At 44.2% G+C, this 16160-nt stretch overlaps 1 protein-coding gene across 1 annotated transcript in view; it reads right to left on the bottom strand.

Annotated features, from left to right (window-relative positions):
• Positions 1–15732, bottom strand: part of LOC127648116 (mucin-2-like) — a 47232-nt gene extending 31500 nt beyond the window's left edge. The window contains exon 1 of the mRNA XM_052132720.1: positions 15566–15732. Coding sequence (XP_051988680.1) covers positions 15566–15614 — 49 coding nt within the window. The 5' untranslated portion in view covers positions 15615–15732. The remainder of the gene's footprint in view (positions 1–15565) is intronic.
• Positions 15733–16160: the final 428 nt, after the last annotated feature.

Raw genomic sequence — 16160 nt, 5'->3', positions numbered from 1 at the left:
CCCCAGCTGCACCCCGCATTGCTCCTTCTTCCCACAGGATTGAGGACGATGCGGTTGGCGCTGGGGGCGATTTGGGGGCGGCAGCGGGTGCGGTTTCGCCGAGTAGACCCCCGCGAACCTACCGTTCCCCGACACGCTCGCTGGTCCCTGTCTATGCTCGCGGCGATAGCGGCTCGCCTCACGGCCCGGCCGTCTATCCTCCCGAGCCCGAAGCAGATGAGCTCGCCGCTGCATCGGAGAGTGCGGTGTCTGATGCCGAGGACTCACCTGGACTGCCGCCTTCGGGCCAGCAGGCCCAGGCTGAGGCCGACGCTCAGATGACCGACATGCTTTCCCGGGCCGCCGTGAGCGTGGGGTTGGATTGGAACCCTCCATCCTCCCCACAGCCTTCACGGTTGGATGACTGGTTCCTGGGGCAGCGCGCCGTTCGCGGCCTCGCATCCCCCCAGTCCCGTTTTTTCCGGAGGTGCATGATGAGCTGACGTCTACGTGGAGAGCCCCGCTCTCCGCTCGTCTAGGTGCCACCCGCTCCACTCTCTCCACCCTCGACGGCGGAGAGCGCCACGGGTACGACGCGATTCCCCAGGTTGATAGGGCAGTTGCGCACCACCTATGCCCCGGTAGCCCTACCTCCTGGCGGGGTCGCCCCGTACTCCCATCCAAGCCCTGTAGGACAACATCCTCGCTTTAACGCGAAGGCCTACACTACTGCTGGACGCGCTGCCTCCGCCCTGCATGCGATGGCCCTCCTGCAAGTCCACCAGGCCAAAGCACTCAGAAACATGCACGGGGGGTGGACCTGATCCTGATGTGCTGCAGGAACTGCGTTCAGCGACCGACCTCGCCCTGAGAGTGACGAAGGCCACAGCGCAGGCACTCGGACGGACGTTGGCCACCCTAGTGGTCCAGGAACGCCATCTTTGGCTCAACCTGGTCGAGATGCGTGAGGCTGACAAAAAACGCTTCCTGGACGCACCTGTCTCCCAGATTGGCCTTTTCGGTGACACCGTCGAGGACTTCGCCCAACAGTTCTCCGCGGTGAAGAAGCAGACGGAGGCCATTTCGCACATCATGCCCTGCCGCAGACCTGCCGCTACGGGCCCTGCCCCGTCTGCCCGCCGAGGGCATCCCCCTGCGAGGAAACCAGCTCCTTTTTCATTTGCCACACCCCCTGATGGGGGCTGTGGTACCCACATTCTCAATAAAAGAGCTATTTCCTTTGCCTCTGGGTCACCTGGCCCACAAATGCCATTTTCACGGCAATGTGCTTTCAGATCACAACAGTCCTGGTACACCGGATGCGGCGATCCCGCCTTCCGCCTGCCCACGACTGTCCCTCGGCCGGCCGGTTCAGACGAGTCCAGAGGACGCCAACATCAGACCTCCTCCTCAGTCAAGAACCCGCCCCCTGCCGGGCGCCGGAGCAAGGTAAGTGCTTTGAGTCTATTCTCAGCACCTCAGCCTCAGGCCACAACGAAGCCGCCCGACGCTGCATTACCTGTTCCGCCTAGCTGCGAGGCCCGCCGGTATGTCCAAAATACTCGTCCCTTTGGTGCCCCTAAGCGCAGAGCTGGGAAGCGTGGCTTTCGCTTCCCAACGCATCACGCTGGCTGCACCGGACCATTCGACTTCGGTTATGCAATTCAGTTTGCCCGGCTCCGCCCCCTTCAGAGGCGTCCGCTTTCCGCAGTACACGGCGAAGCACGCCAGTTCCCTGCGCACGCGAAATCGCGACCCTCTTAGCCAAGGGCGCGGTAGAGCCCGTCCCTCCAACCGAAATGAGGAAGGGTTTCTACAGCCCTTACTTCATTGTACCCAAGAAAGGTGGCGGCTTACGACCAATCCTGGACTTGTGAGTTTTCCCGTTCAAAATGCTTACGCAGAGAAATATTCTGGCTGGCGTTCAGCATCTAGATTGGTTCGCAGCGGTGGACCTGAAGGACGCGTACTTCCACGTCTCAATTCTGCCACGACACCGACCCTTCTTACGGTTCACGGTCGACGGCCAGGCGTTTCAGTACAAAGTCCTCCCCTTCGGCCTGTCTCTGTCCCCTCGCGTCTTCACGAAAGTCGCAGAGGCGCCCTTGCCCGCTCACGAGTAGCCGGCATCCGCATTCTCAACTACCTCGACGACTGGCTCATCCTAGCACACTCTCGAGAGTTACTATGCACACACAGAGACCAGGTGCTCCGGCACCTCAGCCGCTTGGGGCTTCAGGTCAACTGGGAAAAGAGCAAGCTCACTCCGGTTCAGAGCATCTCTTTTCTCGGGTTGGAGTTAGACTCAGTCTCAATGACAGCATGTCTCACGAGCGAGCGTGCTCAGTCAGTGCTGGACTGCCTCGCTTCCTTCAAGCCAGGCACAGTGGTCCCTCTAAATCTTTTCCAGAGGCTCCTGGGGCATATGGCGTCCTCCGCGGCGGTCGCGCCGCTGGGGTTGATGCATATGAGTCCACTCCAGCACTGCCTCCAGACTCGAGTCCCGAGACAAGCATGGCACCGCGGCACGCATCAGGTAAGGATCACCCCCGCTTGCCTCAAAACACTCCGACCCTGGACAGACCTCTGCTTTTTATGGGCAGGAGTGCCCCTGCAGCAGGTGTCCCAACGCGTCCTGGTCACAACCGACGCCTCCCGGTCCGGGTGGGGTGCCGCGTGCAGCGGGCCATTGGAAAGGGCCCGCTGCACGCTGCACATAAATCGCCAATGGCGTACGCTCCCGCCACATGTCACAACTCGCCCGCCGTCTCCTCCTATGGAGCCAGCAGCGACTCAAGTCAGCTGCGTGCCACTCACATCCCGGCAAGCTCAGCGTCATAGCGGACGCGCTACCATGACAACGCCCGCCCGGCGGAGTGGAGGCTTCACCCCAGTCGGTCCAGTTGATTTGGGAACGGTTTGGCAAAGCCCAGGTAGACCTGTTAGCGCCCAGGAAACCTCCCACTGCCCGCTCTGGTGCGCCCTAACAGAGGCTCCCCTCGGGACAGGCAGCTGGCACACAGCTGGCCCTCGGGGCTGCGCAAGTCACGCATTTCCCCAGTGAGCCTTCTTGCACCGGTGCTGTGCAATGTCAGGGAGGGCGAGGAGCAAGTCACGTTGGTGGCCCCCTACTGGCCCACTCGGACTTGGTTCTTGGAACTCAGGCTCCTCGCGACAGCTCCTCCCTGGCGTATTCCCCTGAGAAAGGACCTCCTCTCTCAGGGACGGGGCACGCTCTGGCACCCGCCCAGACCTCTGGAACCTCCATGTCTGGTCCCTGGGCCGGGACGCGGAAGAGCTAGCCGGCTTACCGGCGACCGTTGTGAATACCATCAACCAAGCCAGAGCCCCTCTACCAGGCACCTTTACGCCCTAAAGTGGCGCTTGTTAGCAGATTGGTGTTCTTCCGAGCCGTAGACCACGCAGAGATGCGCGATTAGGTCAGTGCTTCTGTTCCTACAGGAGAGGCTGGACAGGAGGCTGTCCCTGTCCACCCTCAAGGTGTATGTTGCCGCTATCGCCGCCCACCACGATCCTGTAGGCGGCAAGTCTTTGGGTAAGCACGACCTGATCCTCAGGTTCCTGAGAGGCGCCGGAGGTTGAATCCCTCCGGCCAGGCCTAGTTCCCTCCTGGGATCTCTCGGTAGTCTTGGCAGGACTCCAGAGACCTCCCTTCGAGCCGCTCGAATCAGTTGGACTCAGGGCCCTCTCTCTTAAGAGCGGCCCTGCTGATCGCTTCGCCTCCATTAAGAGGGTCGGGGGACCTGCAAGCGTTCTCTGTCAGCGACACTTGCCTGGAGTTCGGTCCGGCAGATACGTCTGTGATCCTAAGACTGCGACCGGGCTATGTGCCCAAGGTTCCTACCACACCATTCCGAGATCAGGTAGTGAACCTGCAAGCTGCCCGGGAGGAGGAAGACCCAGCCCTTTCGTTGCTGTGTCCAGTCGCGCCCTGCGCATTTACCTGGACCGCACACAGAGCACCAGATGCTCTGAGCAGCTCTTTGTCTGCTTTGGGGATGGCAGAAAGGGAATGCCGTCTCCAAACAGAGGCTCGCCCACTGGGTTGTCGGCGCCATCACACTGGCTTATCACACCCAGGCCGTGCCCCTACCCTTGCGGTCCGAGCTCACTCAACAAGGGGTGTTAGCGTCCTCATGGGCACTGGCCAAGGGCACCTCCCTAGCAGACATCTGTAGAGCCGCGGGTTGGGCAACACCCAACACCTTCGCGAGGTTTTACAACCTCGGCGTTGAGTCGGTTAGCGTCTCGTGTTTTCTCAGGTCGAGCCCGTGAGAACTTCGGTAACACGTGAGACCGACCGGCCGGGTGGATCAGCTTGCCCAGCGCCCTTTTCCTGACGTCAAGGTAAAGTAGTCGCCTTCTTCCCAGGGCGCCCCATTCGAGTCGGGCCCCTGGTCGATTCCTCCCCAGCCCTCCGGGTCCAGCGGTTCAGCGGAGGAACTCGCCGACCCAAGCCACGGCGGGTACCCTGATGGCTACCCTGTACTGGTATAGGTGCTCCACAGGTAAGGCCTCCTGCTCGGACTCCCCTGTGTGTAATTCCACGGTTCTGTCCCCTTACGGCGGACCCCGTGTCTCCCTTAGGCAGTTACAGCTGCCTCGGTCGCCGTGCTGTAGCAACTCCCCCTTCGAGGCTGGATCTACCACCGCACCATACTTTCCACACGAGCCCTAAGACGGCCGTGTGGCGTGTCTACCACTTTTCCTCCCCAAGAAAAAGGGCAGGTGTGGTCTCCGCAGGGTCTGGGTAAGACCCCTTCCCTATATGCGTGTAAGGGCCCGGCCATGATTGCTCTATGCGAGAAACATAGAGAGAAAGAGGCCCAGCCAGGCTGGCCCGTTCCCATGTTGGCAAACATCGCCTTGTTCCCCTCCCAGGGTAACTAGAAGGACTCCGATGTTCTTATGGGGCATTGGGGAAGAGTGCGTGCAGCCAGGTACAGGCGATGCGGGGCACTGGATGAAATCCCTGCCCGCCTCTGTATCGGCGGTCCACGTACAAGGTTCAGCGCATGGCAAGATTGGAATGGGTCCCCTAGTGTCGCTTCTCCGCCATAGCGTGGAGAGAGCGACAGAAGAGGAACGTTTGGTTACGTATGTAACCTCCGTTCCCCGAGGGAGGAACGACACGTTGTGTCTTTCCTCCGCCATGTCGCTGAACCGAGCCACTGTTGTGGCGGACCATTTCGGCTCCTCAGAAAAATCCTGAATGAACTCCCGTATTTGCCTCGCTTAAATACCCCTATGTCCGAGGCGGGTATGCAAATACTGACTGCCATCTCCCATTGGCCCTTTTCAATAAGATCAGAGGTGAATATCGGCGCTCAAGAGAGACCCCTAGTGTCGCTTCTCCGACACAACGTGTCGTTCCCTCCCTCGGGGAACGGAGGTTACATACGTAACCAAACGTTTTTTTATTTGCTTTTTCAACACTCAAACCTACACTCCCACACAAAAAAAAAAACACATATTGACTCCTTTAGATTCAGTTTACCCAGCAATCAAGTCACAATGGAAAAGGTCAACATAATGGATGGCAAACATCAATACCTGCTTAAAAAGAGAACGCTAAACCATATCAATCAACCACTGGATGTCTAAATGCATTGACTAAACACAATGAATGGAGGCTTTTACATTAATGTCTCATAATTAATTACTCACAATTACTATAGATCAGATCATTTGTGTTCATATGTATGCCTGAATATGAATGAATGTGAGAGAAAAACTGTGCATGTATGAGTGAGAGATGATTACTAAATTATAAGCATATTGCATACAAAATCCATTAAATTGTGAAATAATGTAAACTTATGATCTTTAAGATGCTAAGATGTAATTTAATCAGTACCAGTGTTTAGTAAGCTAATCAGTCACACAGAGGCACTATAAGTAAAGACTTGTATTCTTCCAAACTTGCTTCCCAACTTGCAAATGTTTCCCCGTTCAAGATTAGTGCAAGAGAAAGTGGAATACTTTAAAGAAATAGTTCACCCAAATAAATCAAGATTCTCTCATCATCTACTCAACCTCATGCCATCCTAGATAGAGTATATATGACTTTCTTCTGCATAACACAAATTAAGATTTAAAAAAAATCTCAACTCTGTTGGTCCTCACAAAAGTAAATGGTGACCAGAACTCAAAAAAGGACATAAAGGAGGCATAAAAGCCATTCATACGACTTTAATGGTTTCATCCATGTCTTCAGAAGTTATATAATGGGTGTAGGTGAAAAACTGATTAAAAAAATTTAAGTTCTTCTTACTATCAATCTCCACCTTTGACCAGCCCCAACCAGTAGGTGGGGGCTGGGGCTCGATTAATCTCAATATCTTTATAAACACGAGTGGAAAAAATATGCTTCATCCAGATGTATTTTTCAGTCATCCACACAAAACCTACCCTACCAACAGAGTTGAACAACAGAAAATGAACAAAGCACAACTCAATTCAAATTATGAACGAAATATGGTATTTGTAAATGTATTATGAAAGGATTTATTTGCTTCTTTTAATGGAGTTTACACAGACATGCAAAAAAGTCTGCGCTGTCATTTACAATTTACAAATTTACAATCTGACTACCACAGCTGGAGTCGCAAGTTCGAATCCAGGGTGTGCTGAGTGACTCCAGTCAGGCTTCCTAAGCAACCAATTGGCCCAGTTGCTAGGGTGAGTAGAGTTACGTTGGGTAAACCTCCTTGTGGTCACTATAATGTGGCTCTCACTCTCTGTGGGGCACGTGGTGAGTTATGCGTGGATGCTGCGGAGAATAACATGAGCCTCCACACATGTTAGGTCTCCACGGTAACGCACTCAACAAGCCATGTGATAAGATTCACAGATTGACTGTCTCAGACACGGAGGCAAATGAGATTCGCCACCACAAGGACTTTGCGCATTGGGAATTGGTCATGCCAAAATTGGGGAGAAAATAGGAGAAAATCAAAAAAACTTATTTTAAACCCCAGTCACAATTGTAACTATTGGGATTAAATGGGTTAATGACAGTGTAGATTACCTGCAGGGTTCCAGCAATGTCTCCAACTTCTGCATTGGCTAGTGCACTATCAAACAGAGACACTGTGATAGAACCTTGGAGACAGCAACAGGGTTTCCATTAGACGGTAATCAGTACCACCGTTCCTTATACGCATGTTACGCAGTATGTGTAAGGCCCAAACTCCCTAGGGGGGGGGGCACCAGAAACTCCACCGGCTGCCCTTACTCGCACGTTATATGTTATTCAATTGAATCACTTCTCATGAACTACGATTTATTCAAAGGGTCAAATTACATGTTAACGGCATTAAAAATTAGAGAATCTTCATTTTTGGGTAAACTATCCCTTTAAGTGTCCTTGTAAATACTTATTCTTGAAAATCAAAAATTTTTATAATTGGAGAACCTTTATTATAATAATAATTAAAAATAAAAACTTCTATAAACTTGATCATGGGATGATGATATGATGAGGTTGTACAACAAATATCAAAGAAAGTGTGCTGTAAAATTTTAATCATGGTCTATTTTATCCATCCTATTAGTTTGTGTTTCCCTGATAAGTATATCATATTTCAGTCTTTTTTTTTCACATCTTCCATTATTTATGATTCTGGTTGAGAGCACAGAGCACATCTCGTTACATTTTGCCAACACATACACAGTGCACGTGCAGAAAGCAAGCAGACGGGAAAGAGAGAGAGAGGGGTCCTTCATATACCAGTCCTTCTGAGGCTGTAGGCGAGACTCCTCAACATTCAATGCTTGTATGAGACAGTCTATTAAGTGTGCATGGTGAACCAAGAGCTTAGTGCATGTGATATTTGACTTTGTTTAGAAACTTGAAATATGTCCTTAATCCCTTAATTATTTTAGCAAAGCTAGAGTCACTCAAAAAAGCCTGTAATACTGATCTAAGAATTTATTTTTAAATCCTTTCAAAACTGAAAAAGCAGAACCCTAGACTTGTAAACACAATTTTTTTTTTAAAGCTTTTCAGATTCATGTAATTGCCATTTTATATATTTCTTTTTTTTTTTTTTTGTGCTTTGTATCTTCTAATTTGTTGTATTGTCTAAACTACTTCTACTTTTTATTTATTTAGATATTGTCTTGGTGCAAATGTGAATAAAAACTTGAAGAGTGAAAGAAAAAAGTAAGCAGTGGCAAAAAGGTTTTCACCTCTGTGGTCGCGCAACTCATTTCTACACTTTTTTAAATAATTTGTGATAAATGCAAAGGATTGTGGGTGATTGAGTGCGATTCAGAGGCTTAATTTTTCCCTCTAACATTACCTTTTTATTCCACTGGTGGTTAAGTTTAGGTTTGGGTTTGTGTTGGGGGGTTCAGTTTAAAACTTATGCATTTCTCTTCACTCTGTGTGTGTGTGTGTGTGTGTGTGTGTGAGCGTGTATTTATCACTTTGTGGGGACCAAATGTCCCCATAAGGATAGTAAAACCCGAAATTTTTGACCTTGTGGGGACATTTTGTTGGTCCCCATGAGGAAAACAGCTTATAAATCATACTAAATTATGTTTTTTGAAAAGGTAAAAATGCAGAAAGTTTTCTGTGAGGGTTAGGTTTAGGGGTAGGGTTAGGTTTAGGGGATAGAATATAAAGTTTGTACAGTATAAAACCATTATGTCTATGGAAAGTCCCCATAAAACATGGAAACACAACATGTGTGTGTGTGTGTGTGTGTGTGTGTGTGTGTGTGTGTGTGTGTGTGTGTGTGTGTGTGTGTGTGTGTGTGTGTGTGGCGTGTATTTATCACTTTGTGGGGACCAAATGTCCCCATAAGGATAGTAAAACCGAAATTTTTGACCTTGTGGGGACATTTTGTCGGTCCCCATGAGGAAAACAGCTTATAAATCATACTAAATTATGTTTTTGAAAATGTAAAAATGCAGAAGGTTTTCTGTGAGGGTTAGGTTTAGGGGTAGGGTTAGGTTTAGGGGATAGAATATAAAGTTTGTACAGTATAAAAACCATTATGTCTATGGAAAGTCCCCATAAAACATGGAAACACAACAAGTGTGTGTGTGTGTGTGTGTGTGTGTGTGTGTGTGTGTGTGTGAGCTGTATTTATCACTTTGTGGGGACCAAATGTCCCCATAAGGATAGTAAAACCGAAATTTTTGACCTTGTGGGGACATTTTGTTGGTCCCCATGAGGAAAACAGCTTATAAATCATACTAAATTATGTTTTTGAAAATGTAAAAATGCAGAATGTTTTCTGTGAGGGTTAGGTTTAGGGGTAGGGTTAGGATTAGTGGATAGAATATAAAGTTTGTACAGTATAAAAACCATTATGTCTATGGAAAGTCCCCATAAAACATGGAAACACAACATGTGTGTGTGTGTGTGTGTGTGTGTGTGTGTGTGTGTGTGTGTCAGGGTTTCAGTTACAAACTGATATTTGACCGTTAAAACATTCCCATGTCCGACAAATAAAAAAATGGTCTGACACAATGTAATATGAAAATATTAATATGAAGCATCAGCAACCTTCCGCACTTGTGATACCATAAGTGTTCAGCGTGACATCATCCCAATGATGACAGTGCTTCGCTGCCACAGAGGTTGGCTTACGTGCATCTCAAGCTGTTGAAAAATGCAACACACATTTTACTACATTTACACATTTTCTGTGCTATGTAAAATTGGAGGAAAATAGTAATAAAAATAATGAGAACTAATTTAGCCAATCTGTGAAATCATAACCTAATGACATTTGTTATTTTAATATTTCTTTGTGAATGAAAAAATATGTGGCAAATTGCAGTTTAGATTTTTTATTTGCCCTCTGTTTTAGTTTTGAATTTTTTTTTTAAAATGAGATGCCAATTCCATGACTGCTATTTTTTAACAGAAAAGCAGCAATAATGAACAAAAGTTAATTGTCCATTTGACTTGATTGTCCTTGATAAAATTACATATTTTGCATACTCCATCGTATTACAGCTCAAAATAAATACTGAAATGAGATGACTGTATTTTTTCCAATTTGTCTGGTGAACTTTGGCCGGCACCAAAATTTCTTAGCAAAAACTCTTGCATGTGTGTGTATGTTTGTAAGTGTGTCTGAGAGAGACAGAGAGAATAAAAGAGAGAGTAAATTGTGGGGGTTGACGTGGAGACCTAAGATGCCCTGAGGCCTAAGATGCCCTCTTCTGCAGTTGTGGCTCGCTACTTCAAAACAGAAAAACCTGACAACTGGGAGCTGCTTTAACTACCACCTTGTGCATACATACCATCTGACCCCGTTCCACACCTTTACACTACATACAACCACAATCATCCATCAACCTGGCTCTATAAACACACATACCATACATAATCATTATTTATTCCCTCTTTCTCTCGCTCATAAACACAAAACCCCTGTATCACTTTCTCTGACATATACTGATGGCCCTTTCTCTCTGTTTACATATCTTTCTCCAGTCATTTCAGGCTTGTTCATCAATAGCACAACCAAATATTTTAGTTTGGTACGAAAAGGGGCTTTTAAACAAAGCCAAAAGCCAAATTTGAATTTCTGGTTAAAATTAAAGTACTTGTATTGATTTGTATACTTTTGTGGTAATGGTTGCTTAGCAGTGTCAACACTGCATGCATTATTGAGCCTGGAACAGAACTAGATAATGAGTGCAATTGACGTGTGTACCTTACATTTCTATCATTTAATTATAATAAGAATTAAACAACAGTTGTAAGAGAAGTGAAATTCCCGGATTTTACAGCAAGGGTGTGAGTGGAACAAATACGCCAGTCTGAACACAATGTTATCTGCCGTTTTGGAACTTTCAAGACCAATCAACTTTTTATCTGGCACAAAACAGACAAATGTTAATGGGGCACTTTTCAAAAAGCAGAGGTGTTCCAGTAGTCAGTTTGTATTAAGCTACTGCTTCTCACTTCTTACTCGGCTGTCATTTTGTTCCTATATCTTATCTTTCCTTCTTCTCTTTCATGGGTAGTGGAATACTCTCCCACACTTAGTCTGTTCCTCCCCCAATGTGACCTTACCATGTTCAAAATAACATTAGAATTTGGAGCTATGTGACTGATTTTTAGAATGCCTTCCATAAACCTACTTTATGGAGATTGGAAGAGTGTTGCCCTCAGCCTGGCACCTGCCATCTTCATTATAACTGAAGCTGAATTGGATCTGGTCTATCCACAGTATATCAGAACAAAACAATCTGGTCATGGTACTGAAGCCAAGTCGCAATCTGCACTGAGACAAACCAGCTGTATCCAGGCTTGGAACAAATGCCCACACAAAGAAAAGACTATTGTGCCCTGTAAAGGGGTTTTCTTGAACAGTTCAAACACATCAAAAAGAGTAAATTACTTTAACCAACATGATGTAGCCATGTACAGTATACATGCTCAAATACTGTACTGTGTTTAATAGAATTTTGTGGTGGAAATGACTGTGAGGGAAGTGACTCATTTAGATATCAAATTGCCTACTCTTTTGCCTGGTTAAGGCTCATTTCATATCTAACGTAATATTGAATGTATCCTAGTAAATACACACAATCTAATAACACTTTCACGCTGCATAATCTTGCAAAATTAAAGCTTGATTGGAGTGATGCCCCCCAAAAATATTCTGCTTACAAATAATATTTGTCACATCACTTGTCTCCTATTTTTTCTCAAGCATGCTCTTCACTAGCACTTTTCTCGAATTGGATAACAAGCATAATAACTTTATAATAAACTTTATTAGGGGAAAAATTATTTAGTGGGGTGGAAATGATGCCCTAACTGTGGGACATTCGTAGTTTTTTAAAAATGTACTGAAATAATTTACGAACAATAAATATTGAAATGTTTTATGTTTATTTCACTCTTTGTTTAGATTCTCATATCTTTAAACATGTACTAATTTATATATTAATAATACATTTTTATAGTTTAATATTAAAAACTGGGTCTTTGGACAAGGCTAACAGTAAAATCTACATATAATAGACACTTAAAAAAAAAAGGGGGGGGATGAAATTGTCCTCTAACTCATCTTTTGAAAAACAATGCATTTTAATGCTTGCATTACAGACTCACCTACATAAAGTTTTTGCACTTATTCCAACACATATAGCTTGTGCGGTAGCTCTCCTGAGCATTGGACATTGAGTCACAGGACTGCAGTTCAAAATTCACTTAAATCCACGTCTGAACACGACACCATTTTACTCTCTTTTGGCACCTCCAGCTGGCCATTTCACTGGAAAACTGCAGCCAAACAAATTATACAGCACGGAAATTTTGACATGAGATCTGACTGAAATTGTCAAAACTGAAGAATCCCTAATTTATAGGCAACAGTATATAGGCTATACCTCAGTGTGCATCTCGTCCCACACTGCTTGATATCTGAATGATCCCTCAAATTGTGCTGCTTATTGGGGAGAGGTGTGCAATTAATTTTCTTAGCAATCAGATTTAAAATTTTTGCCTGGTGGATAATAAAACGGGTGAAACATTTCCATAGACTTACTCTGAAGAAGGGACCTGAGCCAAATCTAGAGACCCCTATATCATCGAGACTTAGGTTGTGCTATTTTGACTTGGGCCAGTAAGCAGCACACTAACAACCTCTCAAAGTCAAGTTTTTTCATGGGAAAGCACCTCTCACATTTTCTTAAGAAATGTAAAATCTACTTAAATGTATATTTGAAATTAAACTTTAATTCTAAAATCATTTAGATTTGTGTGTATCCCTCCTCTTTGAAGTAGATTTTGCCATAGGCAGACACAAGAACTAATTATAATGCCATACACTCTCTCTTATTCTCCCTTACATACGTAGCGGATGGTTCCCAGAAGCAGCACTCCTGTGCTACCAACTCACACTCTAGCCTATCCAATTAAAGCACAGTTAGCATATGCTGTCCAATTAAAGTGGAAGATTTACTGCCTCTAATCCAACAGAACATGAGACAGACTGAGAAGAGAATAGAAGTAATGAGAAGCAGTTTAAAAAATTTTTATAATAAATAATTCTTGAAAACAAGGAAAATCACAAGAAAAAGTATCTCTATTTATATAATGTGAGAAATCATCTCACATTAAATCAATATTGCAGTTGATTTACAGGCCAGACTTTATCAATTAACTATATTAGCTGTATAAGAGCATTGCTTTATCTCTCAGACACAAAGATTAGCATTACAGCACCCTTCTGAAACAGAGGGCAGCAAGCCCCTAATTCCATAATCCTCCAAGCTCCGCCACACATAATCAGACATGCAGCTTCATTACCTCAGCCTGACTCTAGTCAATTGTTGTGTAGATGTTTTAACCTTTTCATATGTACCATAACTGGGCCGCATAAAGTAACATCACACATATGTGTTTCTGCAAAAGCTATTACATTACAAGCTGCCAGATTCAAATTGGCTTTTGTACCAACACAGCATTCGCTGGTCAAGCATCTGTAATTTATATTTGCTCAAACAGTTCCTCATACTCATACTGTATGTTTATTTTATGTAAAAAAAAAAAAAAACGACAGCCAAACTATCATAAAAGCACCACGATAGCAGTTTAAAACTCATATATTCACAGTGAACACATGCTGAATGAGAGCGATTATCAGATGCACGCAACCAAGTCTGTTTACATTAGTGCTTGTCAAACACACACAACACACACACACACACACACACACTCACAATGTCTAAGATGTCAAACAGTGCATCAGCAAACCGGACTGCTGATATTATTTGTACAATTGATTTTTTTTCATAGCTATATATTAAAAAATAAATAAAACAAATACAGTACAGCAGACATAACCCATTTGTTCACATTACTATAGTAATGTGAACAATTGAGTTATGTCTGCTGTATATATATATATATATATATATATATATATATATATATATATATATATATATATATATTTATTTATTTATTTTTAATGACACGGAAAAAAAAAATCCCATCTGCATTCTGCCCACCTCTACTGGCTGTGAAGTGTCGTGCAAAAATAACCACGCTCAGACTATAGATAGAAAATTAATTCTACATCTCTTTCTCAAACACACACTCATACATTCCCACTGACAGTACCACACATGTTTTTAATTTCCCCCTCTCTCATCTTGTCAGACATACATTGGTGACTCCCTTCTCCTACAAGTCATATTACATCCTGTCTCCCCTCTCTCTGTCATCCTGTCATTCTCTTTTTTTACTTCCTCTCTGTCTTTGATGGGTCCACTTGTGGGACACAGCTGGAATTGTTGCCAAACAGAAAGATAAGACAAGCTCTCAGGCTTTCGTTCACTTTAGTACTGGAACTTCACATGCAGAGTAGTACAGAGTAAAATGAATAATTTTCACATGTTTGCTTACTGATTTCGAAAGTGCCTTCTGTGACGCACAGTCATTAATTTGTTCAACTAGGCCTATTGTCTGCCTTAAACAATATGTTCATAAACTAGAGTTTGAGTGAAATGTTTGTTCAGATCAGTACTAAACTAAATATTCTGCGCTTCCTACGATACAAAAGCACACTTCCTGAAAGGAAAGAAACAACTAATAATAAAGAAAATGAAATGTGAAATGTGAATGAACTTCTGTGGTACTAAACGCAAAAGAATGTGTCACAATCCCCCAAGTGCTGACTCACTCACACGCGAGTGTGTGTGTGCGTGAATGAACATTTGAGAGTCTCAAAGTCATACTTGGATGTGTGACGCAGTAAGACTAAAGAGACCAAACCTTACACCACACAAAATACCAAACTTATAAAGAAACTCACAACTGTTAAGAACCAAAAAATAAAAGAAACTTTTATGATCCTTGTATAACGGTTTATGTACTCTAGCCTACAGCATAATTAAAGAAACGTCCCTTTCACATATTACATGTATAATAGATTGCTATTTTTCGCATAGGAAAGCTGTGTTAAAACGGATAACTTTTAAAATGTATAGCCTATGCAAAGGATGAGAAGCACAATAAAATGAAATAAAATATAAAATAAAATAAAATAATACAGGGACAAACGCTGAACGCGCCTATCATGCCCCAAAATGCTTGCTAGTTAGGCTGCTCACTAGATTTTAAGACACAGTCAACTTCAGAGAGTTTCGAATTTCGATAGGTAGCTTTACACAATATTATAAAAGATGTTGACAGAGTGCCAGAAATGTTAAACAGCACGGTACATTAATCCCGATTTAAATCCGAGTCCAACGATTTATTCTGATCAGTATCTTGGGAAAATTCAGATGTGCCTCACATTTTGTTTTAACTTGGAAAAATGTTGTGTCTTACAACACTTCTCAGCAGATGTCGGGTTAAATGCATTTAATGTCGTAAAAGGGAAAAAGCTTGGGTTTGCCAGCGCTCGAGACTGTCCATGGTCCTTAAAACAGCGTGGATGCTCACCACACTTAAATCTTGATCATTGGGTTAGTCAACAAAAGTTGTCTTTTTGTTCAATATACTTATCGTAGTTCTAAAATAAACAAATCACCACATACAAACGCAGCCAGATCTCAAATCGTAACGCAGGCTTACCTGAGGTCAAGATAAATATTGAGACGAGTAGTCGACGTGTCAGTAACATTCTTCACTTGAGTGCCGTTCATACAAATAAATACACATTGAAAAAAAAAATATGCCGTATCAGACGTTTCAGTAATGTCTTCGTATTTGTCTGGGTTTTTACGTCCACTATGAAGGTGGCTTTATTGAACTGACTGCATTTCTTTAGAGAACAGATCCGCCAAACACACACAAGACTTCAAAAAGTCTTTGACGGTCATCGAATTAAATACGCCTCCGGAAGGGAGGATACCTACATTCAATAAAACTGTGTGTGAAGCAGGACAGGTGACATACATGCTTATTGAAGGCAAAATAGCCAATAGCTTATTATTATTATTATTATTATTCAACATCAACAATATTACATATTATTTTTGGGAACAAATATAGTCTATTAGTATTCTAATCGATATGGATATCATTGTATGTGATGTAGGACTAATAGGAACTATAATCACAAATAACAGTTTATGCCTATATAGACCCAATGTTCAATCAATGTTCAATACATATATATATATTTTTTTTCATCCATCAAAGTAAATAAAAAAAAGAAAAAATAATT

Source organism: Xyrauchen texanus, chromosome 8 (genome assembly GCF_025860055.1).
Source record: "Xyrauchen texanus isolate HMW12.3.18 chromosome 8, RBS_HiC_50CHRs, whole genome shotgun sequence".
NCBI lineage: Eukaryota > Metazoa > Chordata > Actinopteri > Cypriniformes > Catostomidae > Xyrauchen > Xyrauchen texanus.
This window is presented reverse-complemented; position numbering and strand designations above follow the sequence as displayed.